The 17,368-nt window shown below is 40.2% G+C and overlaps 1 protein-coding gene across 2 annotated transcripts in view; it reads right to left on the bottom strand.

Annotated features, from left to right (window-relative positions):
* The window catches only part of LOC132887540 (neprilysin-like), an 86,473-nt gene that overhangs the window by 14,792 nt on the left and 54,313 nt on the right, over positions 1 to 17,368 (bottom strand). For both annotated transcript variants that reach the window (XM_060923007.1, XM_060923008.1), the window contains 4 exons: positions 13,917 to 14,018; positions 11,277 to 11,413; positions 8,152 to 8,245; positions 6,515 to 6,643 (listed from right to left, as the gene is read on the bottom strand). In XM_060923007.1, coding sequence (XP_060778990.1) covers positions 6,515 to 6,643; positions 8,152 to 8,245; positions 11,277 to 11,413; positions 13,917 to 14,018 — 462 coding nt within the window. The remainder of the gene's footprint in view (positions 1 to 6,514; positions 6,644 to 8,151; positions 8,246 to 11,276; positions 11,414 to 13,916; positions 14,019 to 17,368) is intronic.

Below are 17,368 nucleotides of genomic sequence, written 5' to 3'. Positions count from 1 at the left end.
CAATCAGGATTTGGTTATGAAAAATACTCCAACCAGGGCCGTAACCAGGATTTTTCAAATACCGAGGTCAAACATTGCGATACATCTTATTTGCCAAAAAATATGTCCTAATATGGTGACTTTTCATACATTTTGGAAACGAGTCAAAATCACAAGCCCAACAAGATGAACATGTAGGTGAACATGTTTATTTTAACAATTTCAAAACTGCACGATCACAAAAGTATTTTGTGTGTGTGTGTGTGTGTGAGTGAGTGAGTGTGTGAGAGTTTGAGTGAGTGATGGAGTGAGTGAGTGAGAGAGAGAGAGAGAGAGAGAGAGAGAGAGAGTGACAACGCAATCTAGCCGAGCCTGAATGGACTTCAATTGCTTTTTAAAAAAATATATGCCCTTTTCAATAGCAAAATACTAGACGGTTATTGGACAAAACCGACTAAAACGCCACATTCGGAGACTGAGCCTCACTGGAGATGGGAGTCAATAAGAGGGGCGGGACAAGACTTCCCGAGAGGAGGCTCATCTCCAGCTGGTGATTGGAGGAGGAGCTGTGAACGCAGCTGGGCTGCTCATGATTGACAGAAAGCAGTCAGAGGTGGTACATCATGTTGTAAATAAAATGTGAACATAATAAGTTTGCTACCCGTTTTCATTTCCGTTCAAAAATACAACCAATGATCAAAACAATAGTGTCTTGTGTTCACGTTAGCCTATAGTCTGGTAAGTTAGCAAAATAGCTCAAGTCTCGTCAGGACCCAATAACTTCATAAACAGCAGGTCATGACTGTCCAGCCTTTTCTGATCTGAAACGCACCAAATCAAATAGAGAGAGAGAATAAAAGAGTTTGTGCCGCCTGGAAAACGAAAATCCTATCTAGCTAAGTGGCTTCGACTGTTGTTGCTTGAAATGCTAATTAAAATTGCACTGTTAATGCTCATAAGCATTCCGGCACATAAGAGTGGCAAAATTAACTCACCTTCTTCCCTCTTTCTTTTTCTCTCACTTGCTGACTTTCCAGAGCTGAGTTTGGTTTGTTTTAGTGTAGTAGACTTCTTCATCTTATGTCAATTTTCAGATTCCACGACTAATTGACAAACTGCCTGGCTGCGGAGTCGGACCTTGATGAGAACACTTCTCAGCTCTTGTATATCCCGCGGTGCTTAGCTGACTATCGCGAGGCTGCCTAATATGAAATGTTTCCAATGTCGGATATTTCAGCTTCGTTTAAAAATGATTATGTGGACTTTATTTTTAGACAAACAAATGAGAACAGGGGGATGCAAGCTGAATTTAGAATTTCCACCGATCAAAGTCAGAACGATTTTCATCATATATTAATTTCACATTTCTGAGTGGAAAAAAAATACCGTGGGAAAAAAAATGCCGAGGACATGACCTCGGTGTCCTCAATGGTAGTTACGGCCCTGACTCCAACTGTGAATGTCCCATAGATCACCAATAAATTCAAGATCAGGTAAGAATGGCATTAGTCAGGGGAAACAACCAAGAGGCCATGGGTAACTCAGGGATTTGCAGAGATCCACAGTTCAGACAGTAGATGTTGTTCACAAAATAACCATAGCCTGCAGAGAAGTGTATTACATCATATGAAATCCAGTTTATAGTTTGGCAAAAAGCATGTTGGAGACAAAAACATGTTTATAAAGGTTCTCTGGTCTGATATGACCAAAATTGTGTGTTTTAGCCTTGACACAAATCATTTTATTTGATGGAAGCCCAACACTCCCCATCCTCATCATGACAGTAAAGCACGGTGATGGTAGCATCATGGTGTGGGGACGCTTGGTTATCAGCAGAGACTGGCAAACTGGGCAAGATGGATGGAGCCAAATACAGGGCAATCCTAAGAAGTAAACAAGTTTGAGTCTACAAGAGACTGGGACAGAGGTTCACCATCCAACAGGACAATGAAACCATCAATGATGACGTAGCTTACTCCAGCCCCATCTAGTCCGAAGGAATGATCTAAAGTGGGCCACCTTGTGCAATAAATGTTGCAAGCTTTATACCCTATATACTAGCTATATAGAGAAGCTATATCCACCCTAGGAATACTGACCTATTTGCCAGAAAGAATCCAAAACGGCAAGGAATTGACCAAGAAGAAGCGATTTTTGTTGAACTGCTCATTAAGGCTTAATTAGTCCATAACTTCATTAATAACTGTAATTAAGCAAATCTGGGTAGAAGTTATATGCACCCTAGGTACCCCTACCTTCATGCCAGAAAGAATCAAAATCGGTGAAGAATTGAAGAAGAAGTGATTTGTGTGGAAACTGCTTGTTAGGAATTGATTAATTTCTCCATATCTTCATTATTAATTACAATTGTGCAAATTTGGGTAGAAGCTAAATGCACCCCTGGCAGACCTACCTTCCTGCCAAAGAGAATAAAAATTGGTGAAGAATTGAGAGAGAAGAAGAAGTGATTTTCGTCAAACGTGGATGACGCCGGACGGACGCCGGACAACACATGAAGGCATAAGCTCATCGCCTATTGGCCGGATGAGCTAATAACCCTAAGCTGCACTGGAGTAGTTTGAAATCAAGGACCTGAGTGTTTCAAAATTGCCCAGTCAAAACCCAGGCCTCAATCTGAATCTGTAACAAGACTGTTCACTAGAAATGTTGCCAAGAATAATTGGCAAAAATATTAGGATTTACATATGCAAAGGTGAAATCTGATAGAGAGATATCCCAGAAGACTTATTAAAGAAGGGTGAATGTAAGGTCTCATCTCATCTCATTATCTCTAGCCGCTTTATCCTGTTCTACAGGGTCGCAGGCAACCTGGAGCCTATCCCAGCTGACTACGGGCAAAAGGCGGGGTACAGCCTGGACAAGTCGCCAGGTCATCACAGGGCTGACACATAGACACAGACAACCATTCACACTCACATTCACACCTACGGTCAATTTAGAGTCACCAGTTAACCTAACCTGCATGTCTTTGGACTGTGGGGGAAACTGGAGCACCCGGAGGAAACCCACGCGGACACGGGGAGAACATGCAAACTCCACACAGAAAGGCCCTCGCCGGCCACAGGGCTCGAACCCGGACCTTCTTGCTGTGAGGCGACAGCGCTAACCACTACACCACTGTGCCGCCCTGAATGTAAGGTGCTGTACTGAAACAGAATTTGGAACATGGGATAAAGAAGTGCACACAAAGAGCATGGTCAAGCTAGTCAGTGCAGTTTCTTTAGACTCATTTCTATACACCGGGGTGTCCAATTTTATTAGTAAAGGCCCAGTGTGGCAGCAGGTTTTTTGTTCAAAACAAGCAGCAGCCAAAATGACTGAAGGCTATTGAGACATCAACAATAATGTCTTCACACTGATTCATGCCAACAGTAAAGTATTTTACAATAGCAGTTTTACAGGAAAATCTTAGAATAACCATTCAAACTCAACATGTAAAAACATGCATGAGGTTATTTCAGTAAACTGTGCAGTACAAATAAGTTCAATAGCAGCTGACAGTTGGGCTTACTGTATAACAGTCAGTGATATAGGCTCCGAACAAAAACAAGGCTCATGAATGTATGTGATAAAAAGGGCCCATGTTTCAGCATGTCATGATATTTCCATTGGACGTGATGTTTGTGAAACAGGAGAGATGAGGACAAAGGGGGGGATAAAGAGGAAATTGTGCACTGTCGGCTCACATGAGTAAAATTGTACACGAACTCAATTCTTGTATCAATATTGACATAGGCTAGAGTTTACATCATTGGCTTCATGCTTAAATTTTTCATACACTGAGCTGCCAGTTCATTAGGTACAGTAATGTATTTGATCTGACTCATGTGCTCATATAAATAAGAATGTAAATGAGAACTAGGATGAGCTAACTAGTTGTTAAAATAAAGAGATAAATATATTATGAACTAGAAGGGCTCTGCCAAGCCACATATTCAGATTTCCATCAAAATCTAATCAACTGTTCCATGGCCCATGGCTCACCTTTCCTCAAAATTTCATCAAAATCCATTCACAACCTTTTGAGTTACACTGGGAAAAGATAAACAAACAAACAAACAGCAGTGAAAACACATCCGCCTCCAATAAAGTTGGCGGAGATACAGTAATTACATCAACATGGAGTTCAGTGCATTGTGTTCTTTATTGGTTTCCATTCTAAATTGTTTCCCATGCTTGCACTAAGTTTGGACAATGAAACTTTGTTTTTCTGTATTGTTGAGAATGCTGTATTACTTTGTATTATGTTTTTCTTGGACTTTGCAATGTTTTGATTCCTAATCTGTTAAACCAGAGGTAACGGTTCAACTTTCACATACAGACATACAGTACTTCACCTTTAACAGTGACCTGTGCAAGTATGTAATGTGTGTGTGTGTGTGTGTGTGTGTGTGTGTAATATATATATATATATATATATATATATATATATATATATAAAGTCGTGCATGAGCTGATAGCTGATGAGGCACGTAGCACCGAATTGGCTATAAGTCATGTACGACAAGATTGAGTGGAATAACTGTTTTATTCTATCCATATTCACTGGATTTTGAGAAATGGAGCATTTCTATTTTTATTTTTTGCAAATTCGATAAATAAAAACTTTGTACAAAACATCCAACAAAATCATTTCCTCATAGAATGTAAAAAAAACAGTGAAATGACAGTAGCAATTTGTGAAAAATGCGATAATAATAATTCTTGAAAAATTAAAAAATACATTCTTACCGTCAAATACTTTCATTCCATATTTTGTTGCTTTTTTTTTGCATTTTTTGGGGTTTAGTTTTCAAATAGAGTTTTTATTTCATCCTCAGTTGGTTCAGCAACACGCTCCACCATTTTGTTTTTCTTCTTCTTTAGGGTTTTTTGGCTATTGGCAAGCCAACTTAAAGGTGTGTTACCACCACTGACTGGGCTGGAGTGTGGAACAGAAGATATTGGGGGGGGACTATATTCTTTTAGCTATTTCTGTTTCTTTTGAATATTTGATAAAGTGATATATCTGACTCGGGCGGCACGGTGGTGTAGTGGTTAGCGCTGTCGCCTCACAGCAAGAAGGTCCTGGGTTCGAGCCCCGGGGCCGGCGAGGGCCTTTCTGTGTGGAGTTTGCATGTTCTCCCCGTGTCCGCGTGGGTTTCCTCCGGGTGCTCTGGTTTCCCCCACAGTCCAAAGACATGCAGGTTAGGTTAACTGGTGACTCTAAATTGACCGTAGGTGTGAATGTGAGTGTGAATGGTTGTCTGTGTCTATGTGTCAGCCCTGTGATGACCTGGCGACTTGTCCAGGGTGTACCCCGCCTTTCGCCCGTAGTCAGCTGGGATAGGCTCCAGCTTGCCTGCGACCCTGTAGAAGGATAAAGCGGCTTGAGATAATGAGATGAGATATATCTGACTCGATGCATGCCACCATTTTGTTTGTCTCTACTCACAGTGTATGAGCTGATAGCCTAGTAGTAAAGTGAAGAGTAAAGCGAGAGAGAGACAGACACCGACCATGGTCTGACGGTTAGAGAAGCAGCCTTGGGCCCAAAGGGTTGCCGGTTCCATTCCCAGGACTAGCAGGAAAAATGTGAGGGGAATTGAGTGAATGAACAGCGCTGTCCCCTCCCTCTGTATCATGACTGAAGTGCGTTTGAGCAAGGCACCTAACCCCCAACTGTCCACTGCTCTGGGTATGTGTGTGTGCGCTCATTGCTCACTTATGTGAGTGTGTGTGTGTCCACTGCTTCAGATGGGTTAAATGTAGAGGACGAATTTCAGTGTACCTGTGAGAAAAAGGCTTCTTCTTCAAAATGTATTTACAAAATACACCCCCAAAGAGTAGTTACTCAACTGAAATTTGTTAAGGTCCAGTTACATAAAATGCATAAAGACACAGATTGACCACAAGCATGATTGAAACAACAGTGACATTTTCAATGCTAAACCATGAGTTATTAGTCATGGCTATGAATCAGATAATGGGAAGTTTTGTTTGGTTTCACAGTGGGATGCACATTATGACTTTTGACCTCTCTCATCAGAGCAAAAAATTAACAGCAGTAATCCAAGTCTCACAATTATGTCAATCGATTATCAATGATTAAGCAAAATGCTGCAGCAAAAAATAGAAGTTTTCATATATGCATGACCATGACACCTTCTCAAATTTCCAATTAATTTTTATCTGCAAGAACATACGAACATAGCCACAAATCAGAAGTGTACCTCTGTGCTGAAGAAAAGTGAGCACACGCTAGTCATGGGCCTCGAATTAAGCAGTGATTAATAGTGTGTTAAGGGCTATGCTTTATGACAGGTGGTGCCGAGCTCCTCTTACAAGAAAATGAGGAAACGAAAGCAGCAAGTGTCAGCCTACACATAGCTGTGTGTGCTGCACAAACATTTTCCAAGAGCAATAAAACACTCTCAGGCACTAGCGAACAGTGCAAATTACACCCAGTTAAATGTGAGCAGAAAAGTTATACAGACATGGACACACACAAATACAGCAATTGCCCTCAACTCACCATGTCCTTGCTGTCTCCAGCAAAAGCTTCTTCTATGTACAGTCTGCCAACAGCATTCTCCATGTTGTTGTTGACGTAGACTGCACACTGCCTCCATATTGCTGCCTCTGAACTGGTACCAGAGATGGCCTGACAGAGGAAAAGACATGATGAAGGGAGAGGAGAGAATAATGCAGAAGCAAGAAATTGGAAAGGAAATAGAAAACAAAAAGAAAAAAAAGAATGGGAAAAGATTAACAGAGAAAAAAATTATGGACTAGGAATGAGGACAGGGACCTAGACTCTTTTACTACAGAGCCATGCAGCTGTAATATGTGCAGAATGCGGTTTGGCATCGTCTTCCTGAAATAAGCAAGACCCTCCCTGAAAAAGATGTCATCTGGATGGCAGCACATTGTTCCAAAAACTTGTACATATCATTCAGCCTTTCCACACGTGCAAGCTACCCATGCCATGTGCACTAATGCACCCTCATACAATCACATCACTGATATACGTTGTACAATTTCAGTTGCTCAACAGTTCAGGGTCTTCTTTGTGGTATTTTGCACTTCAAAATGCACCAAATATTTTAAATGGGAGACAGGTCTGGACTGCAGGCAGGCCAGTTTAGCACCCTGACTCTTTTACGACGGAGCCATGCAGCTTTAACATGTGCAGAAAGCAGTTTGGCATTGTCTTGCTGAAAGAAAGAAGGCCTTCCCTGAAAAAGATTTTGTCTGGATGGCAGCATATGGCTCTGAAGCGTGTACCGTAGATATCATTCAGCATTAATGATGCCTTCCCAGATGTACAAGCTACTCATGTTATGTGCACTAATGCACCCTCATACCATCATAGATGCTGGCTTTTGAACTGTGCACTGATAACAAGCCGGATGGTCCCTCTCCTCTTTAGCCTGGAGGACGTTGTGTCCATGATTTCTAAAAAGAATTTCTACTTTGACTCATTAGACCTCGGGACAGTTTTCCACTCCACCTTAGTCCATCGTAAAAGAGCTCAGGCCCAGAGAAGGTGGCAGTGTTTCTGGATATTGTTTATATCTGCTTTTAACTTGCATTTGTGGATGCAGTAATTAACTGTTTTCACAGACAATGGTTTTCTGAAGTGTTCCTGAGTCCACACAGTGATTTCCACTACAGGCACATGTCTGTTTTTAATGCAGTGTTGTTTGAGGGCCTGAAGATCACAGGGCATTCGATGTCAGTTTTCAGCCTTGTCTCTTGCAGACAGAGATTTCTCCAGATTCTCTGAATCTTTTAATGATATTATGTACCACAGTTGATGTGATCCCCAAATACTTGGTAATTTTAACTTTGAGGAATGTTATTCTTACATTGTTGCACTGTTTGCACGTGCAGTCTTTCACAGAGCAGTGAACTGCTTCGCATCTTTACTTCTGAAAGACTCCGCCTCTCTGGGATGCTCTTTTTATGCCCAATCATCTTACTGACTTGTTGATAATTAACTTAGTTTGTTGTTGTTGTTGTTGTTGTTTAACATTACACAACTTTTCCAGTCTTTTGTGCCCCTCTCCCAACTTTTTTGAAAAACGTTCCTGGCACTATATTCAGATATAAAAGAATGTGCAGCTAGAAAACAAGAAATGATAACAGAGAACAGGAAATGATACATACTTTTTTAAAAGCTTTCCTTGTCTCTTTGTATGCTCTGCTCAAGCCAACTACCATGTTCATGGCAAAACGCCACACAATGTAGTTCTGGATGTCTCTGCAAAAATGACCACAGACAGTTACAAATACAGTGGTGCTTGAAAGTTTGTGAACCCTTTAGAATTTTCTATATTTCTGTATGAATATGACCTTAAACATCATCAGATTTTCACACAAGTCCTAAAAGTAGATAAAGAGAACCCAGTTAAACAAATTAGACAAAAATATTATGCTTGGTTATTTATTTATTGAGGAAAATGATCCAATATTACATATCTGTGAGTGTCAAAAGTATATGAACCTTTGCTGTCAGTATCTGGTGTGACCCCCTTGTGCAGCAATAACTGCAACTAAACGTTTCTGCTAACTGTTGATCAGTCCTGCACAATGGCAGGACTTCTTCTTTAACCATTCTTTGGTAGAATGACTGGTGTGATTAGGGTCGTCGTCTTGCTGCATGACCCACCTTCTCTTGAGATTCAGTTCATGGACAGATGTCCTGACATTTCCTTTAGAATTCGCTGGTATAATTCAGAATTCATGGTTCCATCAATGATGGCAAGCCATCCTGGCCCAGATGCAGCAAAACAGGCCCAAACCATGATACTACCACCACCATGTTTCACAGATGGGATAAGGTTCTTATGCTGGAATGCAGGGTTTTCCTTTCTCCAAACATAATGTTTCTCATTTAAACCAAAAAGGTCTAATTTGGTCTCATCTGTCCACAAAACATTTTTCCAATAGCCTTCTGGCTTGCCCACATGATCTTTAGCAAACTGCAGACGAGCAGCAATGTTCTTTTTGGAGTGCAGTGGCTTTCTCCTTGCAAACCTGCCATGCACACCATTCTTGTTCAGTGTTCTCCTGATGGTGGACTCATGAATATTAACATTAGCCAATGTGAGAGAGGCCTTCAGTTGCTTAGAAGTTACCCTGGGGTCCTTTGTGACCTTGCCGACTATTACACGCCTTGCTCTTGGAGTGATCTTTGTTGGTCGACCATTCCTGGGGAGGGTAACAATGGTCTTGAATTTCCTCCATTTGTACACAATCTGTCTGACTGTGGATTGGTGGAGTCCAAATTCTTTAGAGATGGTTTTGTAACCTTTTCCAGCCTGATGAGCATCAATAACACTTTTTCTGAGGTCCTCAGAAATCTCCTTTGTTTGTGCCATGATACACTTCCACAAACATGTGTTGTGAAGATCAGGCTTTGATAGATCCCTGTTCTTTAAATAAAACAGGGTGCCCACTCACACCTGATTGTCATCCCATTGATTGAAAAACCTGACTCTAATTTCATCTTCAAATTAACTGCTAATCCTAGAGGTTCACATACTTTTGCCACTCATAGATATGTAATATTGGATCATTTTCCTCAATAAATAAATGACCAAGTATAATATATTTGTCTCATTTGTTTAACTGGGTTCTCTTTATCTACTTTTAGGACTTGTGTGAAAATCCGATGATGTTTTAGGTCATATTTATGCAGAAATATAGAAAATTCTAAATGGTTCACAAACTTTCAAGCACCACTGTAGTTCATGAATATTTATTAATGTAAAGACAGATGTGACACCTTTTGAAGGTTTAGCTGCTGTCACACAATTCACAGTGAAGTTACTCTGCATTGTTAAGTATCCATGTGTTACATAGTTAATGCAAGAGTGAAAAAGGATTTAAACAGACCTTCTAGCCCTAAAGAAAGGGAAATACTGGGCTTGAAAGATTGAGTGTGTGATTTAAAACCCTTCTCTGTCAGAATCATGTGTGAAACCAGCCTTTGCAAGTGCTGCCTTCTGAAATGTAGCAACCCAATATCCAAAATGATCATCTCATCTCATCTCATTATCTCTAGCCGCTTTATCCTGTTCTACAGGGTCGCAGGCAAGCTGGAGCCTATCCCAGCTGACTACGGGTGAAAGGCGGGGTACACCCTGGACAAGTCGCCAGGTCATCACAGGGCTGACACAAAGACGCAGACAGCCATTCACACTCACATTCACACCTACGGTCAATTTAGAGTCACCAGTTAACCTAACCTGCATGTCTTTGGACTGTGGGGGCAAACCGGAGCACCCGGAGGAAACCCACGCGGACACGGGGAGAACATGCAAACTCTGCACAGAAAGGCCCTCGCCGGCCACAGGGCTAGAACCCAGACTTTCTTGCTGTGAGGCAACAGTGCTAACCACTACACCACCGTGCCGCCCCCAAAATGATCAATTTAACAATTAAAATGTAAAACACTCTGTGTTTTCAGATGATACCCTGATATGCATTATGCCCAGGTCAGACAGCAGGCTGCAACTAGTTTTCAACTACTTGCATCTACCTGTGATAACAAAATCGCAGGTAGACACAAGACTGGTCTTGTGATGCAGATAATGGCAGTGTTGCAGAGGGTCTTTAGGAGAGGCAGGCTGATGCAAGTGGATAATGATCTGTTTGAATTTCAACTGCGATTTGCTTCCAATCGGTGCAAATAGCAGGTTGACACATGTAGAGGCAGGCAGTCGTGCAATGCTTGAGCGACCAATTGCAGGTTGAAGCAGGTAGTGGCAGCTAGACACAGGCTAATGCAGGGGAAGATAAGTCTTTAGAGATGACTGCAATGCATCGCAGGTAGACACAGACTGCACCTGCAAATAGTTTACAACAACCTGCGAGCAGTCTTAAGGCCTGATATTTTTTAAAGGTTTTCTGTGCGCTGTGTCAACCTGCATCTAGCTGTGTCTGCTTCCGACTGGTTGTGTCCTGTCGTAACAGCTAAAAAACTCTGTGTCTTGCAATACATCTGACCACAGCAAAGGATTTGACGCAAAACGCCTGCGTCCACCTGCGATCGGTCGCCACCTGACCGATCGCAGGTCGCAAAATGTGTCTTTTTGCCATCTGTCATGAGCATGAGATAAAAAGCCTTAATCCTAATCTAATAGTTGTATCCAAGTAGTAGTGTCTGAACTTTGATTAGAATAGGACTTGATTTAAATACTTAAACCCACTAAGTTCTCCAGGTACAAGGCGGCTTACCCCTGTTCAGGACTTTTTTTTTTTTTGAAGGCAGTGTTTGAGTAACCCACCTCTTTGAGTACTTAGCCAGGACAGGGTTGAGCCTCCTCAAGTAGTTGGGGGCATAAAGGACCACTTGCTCATTATCCTCAATGTGAAGGTTGACTGTATCCATAATCTTATTAGTAAAGTGAGTCCAGTTAAAAATCTGGAAAGGAATAGACAAAATGAGGATGTACAGTTTTGTATTAACACTTCACAATTATTATCCACAAAAAAGCAATGATAAATAAGTTAAAGGCCTTGCTATGTGAATCAGTTGGCCTTGCTATATAAATTATACCCATACTTTTTTTTAAAACTGTTTTTCCTTTTTAAAATACTGAGCACAGATTTGTATAGTGGTGCTTGAAAGTTTGTGAACTGTTTAGAATATTGTATATTTCTGCATAAATATGATTTAATACATCATCAGATTTTCACACAAGTCCTAAAAATAGATAAAGAGAACCCAGTTAAACAAATGAGACAAAAATATTATACTTGGTCATTTATTTATTGAGGAAAATGATCCAATATTACATATCTGTGAGTGGCAAAAGTATGTGAACCTTTGCTTTCAGTATCTTATGTGACCCCCTTGTGCAGCAATAACTGCAACTATATATTTCCGGTAACTGTTGATCAGTCCTGCGCACCGACTTGGAGGAATTTTAGCCCGTTCCTCCGTACAGAACAGCTTCAACTCTGGGATGCTGGTGGGTTTCCTCACATGAACTGTTCGCTTCAGGTCCTTCTACAACATTTCGATTGGATTAAGATCAGGACTTTGACTTGGCCATTCCAAAACATTAACTTTATTCTTCTTTAACCATTCTTTGGTAGAACGACTTGTGTGCTTAGGGTCGTTGTCTTGCTGCATGACCCACCTTCTCTTGAGATTCAGTTCATGGACAGATGTCCTGACATTTTCCTTTAGAATTTGTTGGTATAATTCAGAATTCATTGTTCCATCAATGATGGCAAGCCGTCCTGGCCCAGATGCAGCAAAACAGGCCCAAACCATGATACTACCACCAGCATGTTTCACAGATGGGATAAGGTTCTTATGCTGGAATGCAGTGTTTTCCTTTCTCCAAACATAATGCTTCTCATTTAAAACAAAAAGTTCTATTTTGGTCTTATCTGTCCACAATACATTTTCCAATAGCCTTCTGGCTTGTCCACATGATCTTTAGCAAACTGCAGACGAGCAGCAATGTTCTTTTTGGAGAGCAGTGGCTTTCTCCTTGCAACCTTGCCATGCACACCATTGTTGTTCAGTGTTCTCCTGATGGTGGACTCATGAACATTAACATTAACCAATCTGAGAGAGGCCTTCAGTTGCTTAGAAGTTACCCTGGGGTCCTTTGTGACCTCGCCGACTATCACATGCCTTGCTCTTGGAGTGATATTTGTTGATCGACCACTCCTGGGGAGGGTAGCAATGGTCTTGAATTTCCTCCATTTGTACACAATCTGTCTGACTGTGGATTGGTGGAGTCCAAATTCTTTAGAGATGGTTTTGTAACCTTTTCCAGCCTGATGAGCATCAACAACGCTTTTTCTGAGGTCCTCAGAAATCTCCTTTGTTCATGCCATGATGCACTTCCACAAACATGTGTTGTGAAGATCAGACTTTGATAGATCCCTGTTCTTTAAATAAAACAGGGTGCCCACTCACACCTGATTGTCATCCCATTGATTGAAAAACCTGACTCTAATTTCACCTTCAAATTAACTGCTAATCCAAGAGGTTCCCATGCTTTTGCCACTCTCAGATATGTAATATTGGATCATTTTCCTCAATAAATAAATGACCAAGTATAATATTTTTGTCTCATTTGTTTAACTGGGTTCTCTTTATCTATTTTTAGGACTTGTGTGAAAATCTGATGATGTTTTAAATCATATTTATGCAGAAATATACAATATTCTAAAGGGTTCACAAACTTTCAAGCACCACTGTGCAGTTATTTAGGCATAATAATTAATGTAACTGAGTAATGCCAATGTAATGCCAGTGTGTTCAAAATTAAGCTTCAGTTAATGTTCACTTCAAACATCAGAATGGGAAAAATTGTGATTTCAAAGTGTGACTTTCTTTCAATGTGGTATGGGTGTTGGTTTGAGCCAGATGGACTGGTTTGAGTATTTCAGAAACTGCTGACCTCCTGGGGTTTTCACACACAAACAACAGTCTCTAGAGTTTACACAGAATTTTGTTTACAAAAAAAAAAAAGATTGGTTCTAGCTTTTGTGCCAGGAAGGATTTCACAACTTATAGCAACTCTTTAGAACCATGGTAAGCAGAAAAGTATCTCAGCATGCAACAGCAGAAGACCACATTGGGTTTCACTCCTGTAGCCAAGAACAGGGAACTCAAAATCAAGAACAAGTTCCTATTGTGGCCAGTGTGTGTGTGTGTGTGTGTGTGTGTGTGTGTGTATGGAATGAAATTCCATCTCAACAAACAAGTCTGCTGTAAATCAGACCAATTATACAGTATACACGTATGTATTTATATTTCTCATTAAATATCATAGAATTATTGTCTGATTATGTATATAGCAGGAATCAGTCATCTAAAATTTCCTCCTCTTGCGATAATATCCAGTGCTCAAAAAAAATCAATGAAAAAAATGTTTTAAAAAAAAGTATGTGTTTCCTACAGCAGACTCGAACTGAAGTGTGAAGTTAGTGTTGAGTGTCTCCAGGGGCATCTTGTTATAGAGGAGAACGGGATTGTTTCTGTCTTCAGGTGTGTCTGTAGCCTGTGGGAACAAGAACAAACAGCAGGAAGAACATTTTTAAATGAGGATAAAGAACAGCAGAGGATAAGAGTTTGTGGAAATCCATATCTTTTCATTTTCACCTTTCTGTCCAGTTAATGAAACAATCCTGCCTTTGAAATGTTATATTTGAAGTTGTCATTTCTAATTTGTGAACATTGTCTAGAATTTAACCTTCTATGATTTAGATTGCACTGTGAGCTACAGAAGGAAAAGAATCAGTGACAGGGAGGTGTGATGCAGTGCAATATGAAGCAGAGCTGCTGTTATCATGCTAAAAGTGATTATTTTTACAATCATATTATATCCACAAGTGTTTTGTTCATCTTACATCACAGCAATTTGCTCATGGTTACATGATGGATTTGTTTATTAATTAATTTATCTCATCTCATCTCATTATCTCTAGCCGCTTTATCCTTCTACAGGGTTGCAGGCAAGCTGGAGCCTATCCCAGCTGACTACGGGCGAAAGGCGGGGTACACCCTGGACAAGTCGCCAGGTCATCACAGGGCTGACACATAGACACAGACAACCATTCACACTCACATTCACACCTACGGTCAATTTAGAGTCACCAGTTAACCTAACCTGCATGTCTTTGGACTGTGGGGGAAACCGGAGCACCCGGAGGAAACCCACGCGGACACGGGGAGAACATGCAAACTCCACACAGAAAGGCCCTCGCCGGCCCCGGGGCTCGAACCCAGGACCTTCTTGCTGTGAGGCGACAGCGCTAACCACTACACCACCGTGCCGCCCCTAATTAATTAATTAATTTATTTATTTATTTATTACAGAACTCTTTTTGTTCTGTTTATAGCTTATGTATTATTGTGAAAAATCCATGCAACAAGTTAGTTCCTGTTATCTCTGCGATGAACATATCTGTAGACAGTCATTCCTCATCAGCCTCTCTTTTTTGTCTCTCTTGAAGGTAATAAAATGAGACCATCAGTGATGGCGTAGCTCACTCCAGCCCCGTCTAGTCCAGAAGGAATGACCTAAAGTGGGCTGCCTTGCACAATAAATGTTGCAAGCTACATACACTATATACAAGCTATATATACAGTAGAAGCTATATCCACCCTAGGAATACCAACCTATTTGCCAGAAAGAATCCAAAATGGCGAGGAATTGACCGATAAGAAGCGATTTTTGTTGAACTGCCCATTAAGGCTTAATTAGTCTATAACTTCATTAATAATTGTAATGAAGCAAACCTGGGTAGAAGCTATGGTATATGCACCCTACCTTCATGCCAGAAAGAATCAAAATCAGTGAAGAATTGAGGGAGAAGAAGTGATTTGTGTGGAAACTGCTCATTAGGGCTTAATTAATCCATATCTTCATTATTAATTGTAATTATGCAAGTTTGGGTAGAAGCTATATGCACCCCAGGCAGACCTACCTTCCTGCCAAAAAAAAAAAAATTGGTGAAGAATTGAGAGAGAAGAAGCAATTTTCGTGAAATGTGGATGACGACAGACGGACAACAGACGAACAATGAACAACATATGATGGCATAAGCTCATCGCCTGTCGGCCGGATAAGCTAATTAAAAAAAGCAGCTTACTGATCAACTGCAAAGTCTAAACTCTTTATAAAATGTGGACGCTATAATTCCATAAATGTTAAATAAACATCTCCATGTCAAAAATGAAATCTGTTGATGGGCCGTGTCCTCCATACAAGTCCCTGTGTAAGTTGTAATTATAGAAATCATGTATTTAAACAAGAGCATTCATATGAACCTGTGATTCGCAGCTGCACTACCATCAGAGCTGCTTTTTTTAAAAAAAAAAGACAAGAGATAAGATAAGATAAGATAAGATAAGATAAGATAAGATAAGATAAGATAGCCTTTATTGTCATTGCACAGTCACCCATACAATGAAACTGACATGCCACAACTGAAGGTGTATTAAAAACACATAAGAACAAGAACATATATAAAAACAATAATTTTTGGTCATAGAATAAATAAATAAATAAATAAATAAATAAAATCGAGGTAGTTAAAAGTTATTGCACTTCATAAAAGCAAGCAAAACAGCATTTTAGCGACCCATGTGTGTATTAAGTGTCCTGACAGCCCATGGAAAGAAGCTGTTTTTCGGTCTGTTTCTTCTGCTCTTTATGATCTTGTAAAAAAAAAAATGAATCACAAACGTCTGACCAATCAGAACTGAGAATTCAACAGTGTTGTGTTATAAACCCCTTTATGCTTTATTCCCAAAGAATACTTTCCATTTCCATATAAATGCCATATTAAAGCTTGTTATAATTCTTCCAGGTTTCTGTTTCAGTCTTGTAATGCATTTAAAAGACTATGAGGCATGAAATGAGCTCAGAGAGCAGAGATAGAGAAACAGCTGACAAATGTGAGAGCTGTGGTGGGCAGCACTTTTGCTCTGACACCATTTTCAAAAGAAACATGAAAGATTTTTACGAGGCCTTGAGTCCACATGTGTAAAAATACAGGAGTAGTACCACATGCTGGTTTTTTAAATAGCTGTTGGCACATGTTTCAGTCAAGAGGAATAAAACGAATCACAATAACATAAAATATAAAAAGGAACTCTATGTGAATGAGAAACTCTCAGCTGTAGAGTTTTGCATGGAGCCACAAAGGTTCTAGTGGATCCTTTTTACCGCCGCCAACTTTGTTGGAGGAGGTTATGCTTTCGCTTCCGTTAGATTGTTTGTTTTTTCTCAACATAACTCAAAAAGTAGTGAACAGATTTTGATGAAATGTGGAGAAAAGGTGGGCCATGGGCCAAGGAACAATTGTCCCATTTGGATTTTGTTGCAAATCCAAATATGTATGTGGATCCAGGATTTTTTAGACTGTTCCCAACATAACTCAAAAAGTAGTAAACAGATTTTGATGAAATTTGGTGGAAAGGTGAGCCATGGGCCAAGGAACAATTGATTAGATTTTGATGCAAATATGTATATATATGTGGATCCAGGATTCAAATATGTATATGGATCCAGGAAGTTTTTGTTTTTTCCCAATGTAACTCAAAACATAGTGAACAAACTTGGATGAAATTTGGTGAACAGCTTTAGTATTATCCTAGTTTCAAGTGATTTGATTTTGATGTTGATAATCTGTGGCTTGGTGGAGATATGCACTCTACCGGGTGCCCTGCTAGTTTGTTTGTTTGTTTGTTTGTTCCCAACTTAACTAAAAAATTTGTGAACAGATTTTGATGAAATTTGGAAAAAAGGTGGGCCATGGGCCAAGGAACAATTGATTAGATTTGATGCAAATCCAAATATGTACAGTATGTGGATCCAGGATTTTTTTTGTCTGTTCCCAATGT

The sequence above is a fragment of the Neoarius graeffei genome, chromosome 6 (genome assembly GCF_027579695.1).
Source record: "Neoarius graeffei isolate fNeoGra1 chromosome 6, fNeoGra1.pri, whole genome shotgun sequence".
NCBI classification, from domain to species: domain Eukaryota; kingdom Metazoa; phylum Chordata; class Actinopteri; order Siluriformes; family Ariidae; genus Neoarius; species Neoarius graeffei.
This window is presented reverse-complemented; position numbering and strand designations above follow the sequence as displayed.